This window comes from Biomphalaria glabrata, chromosome 18 (genome assembly GCF_947242115.1).
Source record: "Biomphalaria glabrata chromosome 18, xgBioGlab47.1, whole genome shotgun sequence".
Classification (NCBI taxonomy): domain Eukaryota; kingdom Metazoa; phylum Mollusca; class Gastropoda; family Planorbidae; genus Biomphalaria; species Biomphalaria glabrata.
The window spans coordinates 16,897,718-16,905,644 of NC_074728.1; the positions used below are offsets into that span (position 1 = coordinate 16,897,718).

The 7,927-nt window shown below is 32.6% G+C and overlaps 1 protein-coding gene across 1 annotated transcript; it reads right to left on the minus strand.

Moving 5' to 3' along the window:
• Window positions 1–2,905: 2,905 nt before the first annotated feature.
• LOC106062852 (uncharacterized) lies at window positions 2,906–7,370 on the minus strand. Its single transcript, XM_013221162.2, has 2 exons — window positions 7,229–7,370; window positions 2,906–3,907 (listed from the first exon to the last, which is right to left on the minus strand). Exons 1-2 carry the CDS (start codon window positions 7,251–7,253, stop codon window positions 3,087–3,089), a joined length of 846 nt encoding a protein of 281 aa, XP_013076616.2. The 5' UTR covers window positions 7,254–7,370; the 3' UTR covers window positions 2,906–3,086.
• Window positions 7,371–7,927: the final 557 nt, after the last annotated feature.

Sequence of the window (7,927 nt, forward strand, 5' to 3'; positions counted from 1 at the left end):
GTACTTTGTTATTCATGTAGCTTTTGTAACAATATGTCTGGATCGTTGCTATCTTCATTTTATTCGTAAACAAAATGATCCCACACTTCTTAAGCCTGTGGTCATGCGTTTATTGTCGACGAGTGACGCTTGGAGGTAAATCTTCATCTGTCTTCGCCATATTCGTTAATTGTCGGCAATATTACCATATAACACATTTAAGTATTTTGGTGAATTTAGCGAAATTTCTGGCATGGTTTTAACAAGACTAGATCTAGATGTACTCTGCTTTCTTAAATGATATTTTATACATTTCTTGCTTAATTAAAGTACTTACTCTGCCAGAATATTGATATGAATATACTCTAAAAAAAAATTTGAAAAAGACGACAAGGCCGATTTACAAAACACACACACAGGCTTTATTCAACCATGTAGGATAGAAAAAAAAAGGAATAATAACATTAGTATGGTAAAGGGTAATAATAATCAATTATATAAGTTAATCAGCAATAATTAACAATATAAAAAAAAAACACACTTGCCTTATAAGCTACAGCAGAACAGGAATTCAGGCTTTATTCGAACCCTTCAACAAAAAAAATTGAGGTTTCATGGTAAAAATTCAAGAGTCTTCTTTCAACATACAGCTTTTAAACCATTAGCTCATCAAATGTTTCTCGTACGGTTTCTTCATTTCTTTGGTCATACAAAGTAGCTGCATCTTCTAACAAGACACAGTTAACACACAGACACTGATCCTATAACAATAATATTGTAATAAATCAATATAGTCTTATTATAACACATATAACAATATTGTATACTAAAATATAGGATAAAAACAAAAAGAAAAAAGACACTATTAACTTACCCGCTAAATGTGAATAAATGTCAATGGTTATCAACAACAAAATTAATATCCGACATTAGACTAACAAAATGACCTCACACTATAAGTTACAAGTCTACTTGCCTTCTATTACACATTGGTCATTCTCAGTAACCAGTAGTTTAAAAACAAGTTTCTTGGAGTCATCCAGACAAAAGTTTAAATAGAATTTACAAAAATAAGTAGAAATAAACTGACACCTATTCGAATTTGTTACCTAGGTGTCAGGGGGAGGTATGGCGAGAATGAAAATGTTACTTTGATATTTGGTATGATAGTGATATCTCCTTGTTTAAGTAGGCTTACTCCCAGGTTACGAATGTGAATATTCTTGCACATGTTATGAACTGAATGGCTTAGTCTTCCTTAAATGTGGGGAGAGAGTGTGTGTTAGTGAGGTTTGTTACCGGTCCAGGAAGGTTGGATAGTCGCTTCCTGGACTGGTGTTTTGTGTATTAAATATTTATTAAAGTTGATGTCATTATTGTGCTCTACCGGATATTATTAAAGTATTAAAGTATTATCTATATTTCCAGGGATAGTTGAAGTTAAAGTGTGTTTATTAATAATTGTTATTGAAAGCAATATTTAATTGTAATCCCTAATTAGCCAAGTCAAACCAAAGCAAGCAAAGATTAGAACTTCTGACACTAGGCTGATTGCAAAATGAACATTTTTAATGAATAGTAAAAAATTTAAAATGTGTTTAAATCGCTCTCCATTTATTTTATTTTACGTTTTAAAACCCTCATATTCATGTTACATATAATAATGACTGCCGCTAAAGGCTTGTTCGAATTTCATGCAAGCGGACAAATATTGAGGGCGTCCTAAACGTTCTGCATGGGTTACCTTTTTCATCAATAGTATAATGAAAGAAGATCAATGACCGTAGCGAACGGTCTTGGTTTAAAACTCAACAATTTTTTACTCTAGTATTACAACTATACCTTTAACTATATCTATCTTTCTGATTATCTATCTATATCAATATTTATCTGTTCTCTCTCTCTCTCTCTCTCTCTATATATATATATATATATATATATATATATATATATATATATATATATATATATATATATATATATATCATGGACGTAGCAAAGGGGAGGGGGTTGGGGTTCAAATTTAGTGACTGAATTTTTGCTTTGATTTTGTTAATTTTAGGTGAGATTTTAATACTAAACCATCACTTACCTCAGCACATCCAACCAGGGGGTTTTGAGTTTAAACCCCTTGTGACAAACCATTTTAGCTCACTCAAGGTATCACTCAGGTTTAAGCATTTAATTAATTTATTTACACGCCATTAATCATCAATTGTACTAATTTAGCGATCAAGCGCTAAAAACACAGCCACCACCCCTCCAATCCAACCCCACCCCCTTTGGCATCGATGTCACATCTTACCATCCCCACCTTGACACGTGCCACACTAGACTCTTGACAAGAGTACACTCCTTCCATCTATCTTCTTGGCAAACAGCCGTTGACCTCCCCCCTTCCGGGAATTGTAAAGTAAACTAGTTACCAAATTCTATGACCGTAGCTAAATGGAGTTTTGAATTTAAACTTGCAATGATTGATCGTTATAGAGAGCTCCTTTGGGGAACCTATATAAAGAATGTAGGTATCATGTTGAATCACGATTTATACTCTCTCTCTCTCTCTCTCTCTCTCTCTCTGTGTATATAAATATAGAAAAATAAAATACAACAGACTTATCACCGCTGTGAAACATTTTAATTTATTTTAACCTTGTTGTTTGCAAGCATATTTAATTTAATATGTTATATTCTGACTTGTAACGTAATATTTATTTTAAATGTACTATTACTATAATTTTCTATATGTTTTAATTGGCTATAAAATATATATACTTAACATAATTTAATAGTATTACTTATTAATAATTATTATCATGAATTATAATATTAAGAAGGCAAAATGGTAATTTGAAAACTAGAAATGTATTGCATACAAGGCTAAAAATAATGTAAAATGATATAAAATTATGGTATATACGTATATGTATATTATATTTTATATTTCTAAATCTAATGTTGGTATGTTTCTTAGCATTTCATTTCCCAGAAAAATGGTTGTTGGATTTAAATCTTGAAGGGTAAATATTTAAAAGATATAATCAAAGTATATCTATGGATGAAATTATGATATAGTTTTATATATTTATCTTTAAAATAGTTCAATTTCAGTCACTTTTCAAAATCATATTTTCCAAAATAGGTTTACTAGATATACTGAAAAGTGATCTACTTTTTAGATGAATTCTCTTAGTTTTAACATTGTTCAGTCCAAGATATAACACATAGCCTCCGCTACTTCCTTGACAAGAAGCTATAGTGTACGTTATCTCTTTATTCGGATCTTCATCATCACTACCATCATCGTTTTGAATATACCTTTCTCCGATAGACACATAGCATATACACCCATGTGGATGAGATAACAAGAAACATACTTTGTTTTTATCTCTGGTGTATTGATTATATTTAATAAATGTATTTAGACTTTTAAGATGTTTTTCTAGGTCTTGTTTGATTTTATTGAATGTGCCAAGATCAGAACAACATTCAAAACAACAAATGTCATCTCCACATGATTCGATTTGACCTGAAGCAAATAGCTCAACATTCCTGTCAGTTTTTTCTATGTCACCTTGGTCGAATCTGTGAAAGTACAGTTGAACGGATATTATGATTTTCTTAAAGTCAGCTCCTATCACATGTTTCGCAGTTACTATTCTTATTTTATATTGATCCGGTCCTGATTCATTTACACCACATATCCATCCGCTTCCAAGTCTTCTGCTATATTTTGTATGTATTGTTGAAATCTGCAGTTTTACACATAATTTAAATGAACTTTCTACAAGTTCGACAATTGATTGGTGTTTGGCGTGTTTTGGAAGACAAGCGTCAGAAAAATTATCCTTTGATTTAAAGTACGTATGATGATCGGGGTTTAGTTTGAATTTAACGCAATAATTCTTTGTCGTAACGTCGAACTCACCTTTAAAAAAAAGAGAATAAATAAAATTACTTTTAATAAATTATTTTAAATTATTTTTAATAAAAATAAATGTAAGATTAATATAGTTAAAAATTAATTTCAGGTTAAAGTTATGCATTCTCATTTGATGCAAATCAAACACACTTACAATATTGAACGTTGCGCTGATGTAATGAACAATATTCTACAATAGTATTTAATTTGAAAAAAAAAAGATTTTAAAAAATAAAGAAAACAAAATAAAAAAGACTTTTTACAAGTTTGTAGTAACATTATAGAGAGCAATCAGAAAACAGGTCGATTTCAACACACAACATGAAAAACAACAACTTTTATTTAGCGACATTGTATCAATAATTTTAATCAATAGTCTAACCCAGTATTTTCGAAACTGAAATGCGCAGAATCCGCTAGGCCTGAATATGTGTTGCACGAACTATTTGAATAATTAACTAGTAGGCAACTACGTGAATGCATCTCTCTAAAAAAAAATAAACAAAAGTGCTTTTCTTAATTCTCAGAATGAGTGAGTTAAGGAAAAAGTTTAAGAAACCTTGGTGCAATCAATAATCTGGGATTATTCTGTGCTGCATTTTCAAATTCAATTTAGAAAAAAAGGTTTGTTAGAATTAAAGTAGAGAGACCAACGTGTTTTGCCTCTAAGCTTTTCAAGTATTTTTTAAAATATAAGGTTTTAGTAGTCTATAGTTATTTTTTTTTATACGAAAGACATAATTTGTAAATTATTAATTTTTTTTCTTTAAAAAAACAAAAATAATGAACTTTAACCCCATCTTCCGGTCCAAAGCCCGGATTAGAAAACAGGAGGGTTTAGTGATGTGTTAACGACCAAACCCTGTAAAACCTCAATTACTACAGAAATGGCAAACTATAAACATACAAATAAATTTACTTGCGGCAAGGGGCGCCAATCGCCGATGAAGGTACTGGACCAAACCTAACAGGACACCCAATGCCCAATACATTGCAAGCCCCTTCAATGTAAAGATCTTACTACACCTACCTAGTTGCTGCGTTAAAACATAAGAAGAAACAACAGAGTTCTTTAACAATGAGACAGGTGTGAGATAGGGTTGCATTTTATCTTCCTTCCTATTCTTACTTAGAATGGAGAGCTCTGAATCAAACGGTACTCCATGGCGAGAACAGAATTGAATGTCGGACTTGGACTTCGGTGACTACGATGCACTACTCGGGTCTAAAATAAATGCTTATAAGAAATGACGGAGAGCCTAGATAAAGAGGCACCCAAAATTGACCTCCTCATTAACTTGAATAAGACTAAAATTGCGCGAATGAGATATAAGGCGCAGAGTACCCCGTAAGACTTCGTGAGTCAGAGATTGAAGAGTCCACATGCCTATGCAGCATTATAGCAAACGACGGTGCTCCCCACCAGAACGTAGCGTGTCGAATCGGAAAGGCAGGGAGCATTTTCCAAATGATGCGACCTTTTTGGTCAAGCCAGTCTATTAAACTTGAGACAAAAAATACACCTAATTAACAACATAATCGTCATCCCAAAAGCAACTTATGCATGCGAGACTTGATTAATAAAAGACTGAATATGGCTAAACAAAAAAAGGCCAAGTCAGATTTTATGATTTAGTTATAGAGATCTGGTCTCAAGCAAGGAAATCTTATGCAAAACTGTGAGTCGACCATTTAAGGAGATTGTGATTGAGCGTCGCATTAGGTTTGTGGGACATGTTCCCCGACAAAATGAATTACGCATTCCAAGTGTTGCGATGACATGGAGGCCAATACGAGGAAAGTATAAACGAGGACGTCCTTAAATTACTTGGTGCCACACCTTGATGTGGACCTCAAAACAGTGGACACCTGGTGGAAACAGGCGTCAGACATTTCCAGCTACCAATCCTTGTGGAGACAGCTTGCCGCCAACTGCGCTGAACTGCTCGGGAGGATCTAAGACTAAGTAAGTAATTAATAAGCCAGTCTTTTTTGGTGAGCTAAAAGGTTGTCGACGTAACAGACGCTCCCCATGGAAACGCTTCAAAGACCAGCTTAGGCGTCAACTTTCCATGGCTGACATGGAAGAGAGCACCTGGTTGCATGCGGCCTCAGAACGAGAAAGCTGGAGGTCACTCACGAAGGCCGCGGGATACACATTTGAGACCAAGAGAAATCTGCTTCCCAAGGCAAACGCAGACGGCGAAAAGAAAATCTAAATCGACCCCCTGCGGACATTGGTTATGCTTGCCCTGAATGTGGCAAAATATGTAGGTCACAGCTGGGACTGCGCAGCCACGGAAAAATACTGCATTCCTCACTAATCTTCGGACTCGAAGACTAGCTTTATTATTATTGAATTATTAATCGATTAATATTTTGCTTGATCGTTGTATTGTTAAAAATTTAACAAAATGTTAAATTGATCCGAGATTAAGAAATAGAATAAATAACATGTACAACATTTTATCCGACAGACAGACTAACTTAATATAAATTCGGTTAAAAAATGGCCGAAAAGTGTACATGATTATAGTGTAAAATATTAAATGCATTTAGAAATGTTCTCCTTCAATTTTTTTCTATCTATCTATCTATCTATCTATCTATCTATCTATCTATCTATCTATCTATCTATCTATCTATCTATCTATCTATCTATCTATCTATCTATCTATATCTATCTATCTATCTATCTATCTATCTATCTATCTATCTATCTATCTATCTATCTATCAATCTATCTATTTATCTCTCTCTCTCTATATATATATATATATATCTAAGTATCTATCTATTTATCTATCTATCTATCTATCTATCTATCTATCTATCTATCTATCTATCTATCTATCTATCTATCTATCTATCTATCTATCTATCTATCTATCTATCCATCTATCTATCTATCTTTTTATTTATTTATCTATCTATCTATCTATCTTACTTTCTATCTGTCTATCTATCTATCTTTTTATTTATTTATCTATCTATCTATCTAGCTATCTGACTATCTATCTATCTATCTATCTTTTTATCTATCTATCTATCTATCTATCTATCTATCTATCTATCTATCTATCTATCTATCTATCTATCTATCTATCTATCTATCTATCTATCTATCTATCTATTTATCTATCTAACTATCTATCTATCTATTTATCTATCTATCTTACTGTCTGTCTGTCTGTCTATCTATCTATCTATCTATCTATCTATCTATCTATCTATCTATCTATCTATCTGACTATCTATCTATCTATCTAACTAGCTAGCTATCTATCTAGCTATCTGACTATCTAATACCTAATTTTTACAACTTACTTTTTACGGTGGGTAATGCTGCCATTGGAATAAAATGCTTAGTCGTCTTTTTCTTACCTATGAAAAAAAAAGTTGACGTCTTATGACAATCGATTTTTTTTTCTTGGAAATTTGTTAATGTTTTTTACTATATGTAAACCTAGCAACAGTATAAACAAAACAGTTCACACATGTACGTATTCATTTTTTAAAAATCAATTCTGTATGTTTCTAACACCACTCTTCCATAAGCCTTTTGCCCATAGATTCTAAAAACGTTCAAGACATTGTCATAGATAACATTTTTGAAACGGTAGTCAACAGAGTGTTTGACAACGGGCCTAGAGACAGAGCACAAAATGAGCACGATAGTATAACACCAGCCTGAATACTAGGAACTAGATTTGTGTAAATTAAACAAACATATCTCAGTAAAATCGAAAAAAAAACGCCGAGAAGACACTAGCCACCTGCTCCATCATAACTATGTCAAGTCTTCGCGAGATGGGCGATTTCTGTCAATCAAGACTAGAACCTAACAGTACAAAATCTCGCTCGTACCTCACTTGGTCAGATTGTATCAGCGATATTCCTTGACTAAAAATAGATCAACAGCGTTTGTAGTCACTCAAAAAAACTCTGTATGTTGTGTCTGTTCTATTTAGAAGTAAATGTGTTGTATATGTTTTTTTTTTTTTTAAAGAAAAGAGTCATTGTAAT

Bases quoted from the DNA above. Each gene is read 5' to 3' on its own strand.
- LOC106062852 (XM_013221162.2), bottom strand. From the start codon at position 7,253: ATGGCAGCATTACCCACCGTAAAAA. The intron at 3,908-7,228 runs GTAAGTTGTAAA...TTTTTTTTAAAG, and splicing joins AGCATTACCCACCGTAAAAA to GTGAGTTCGACGTTACGACA.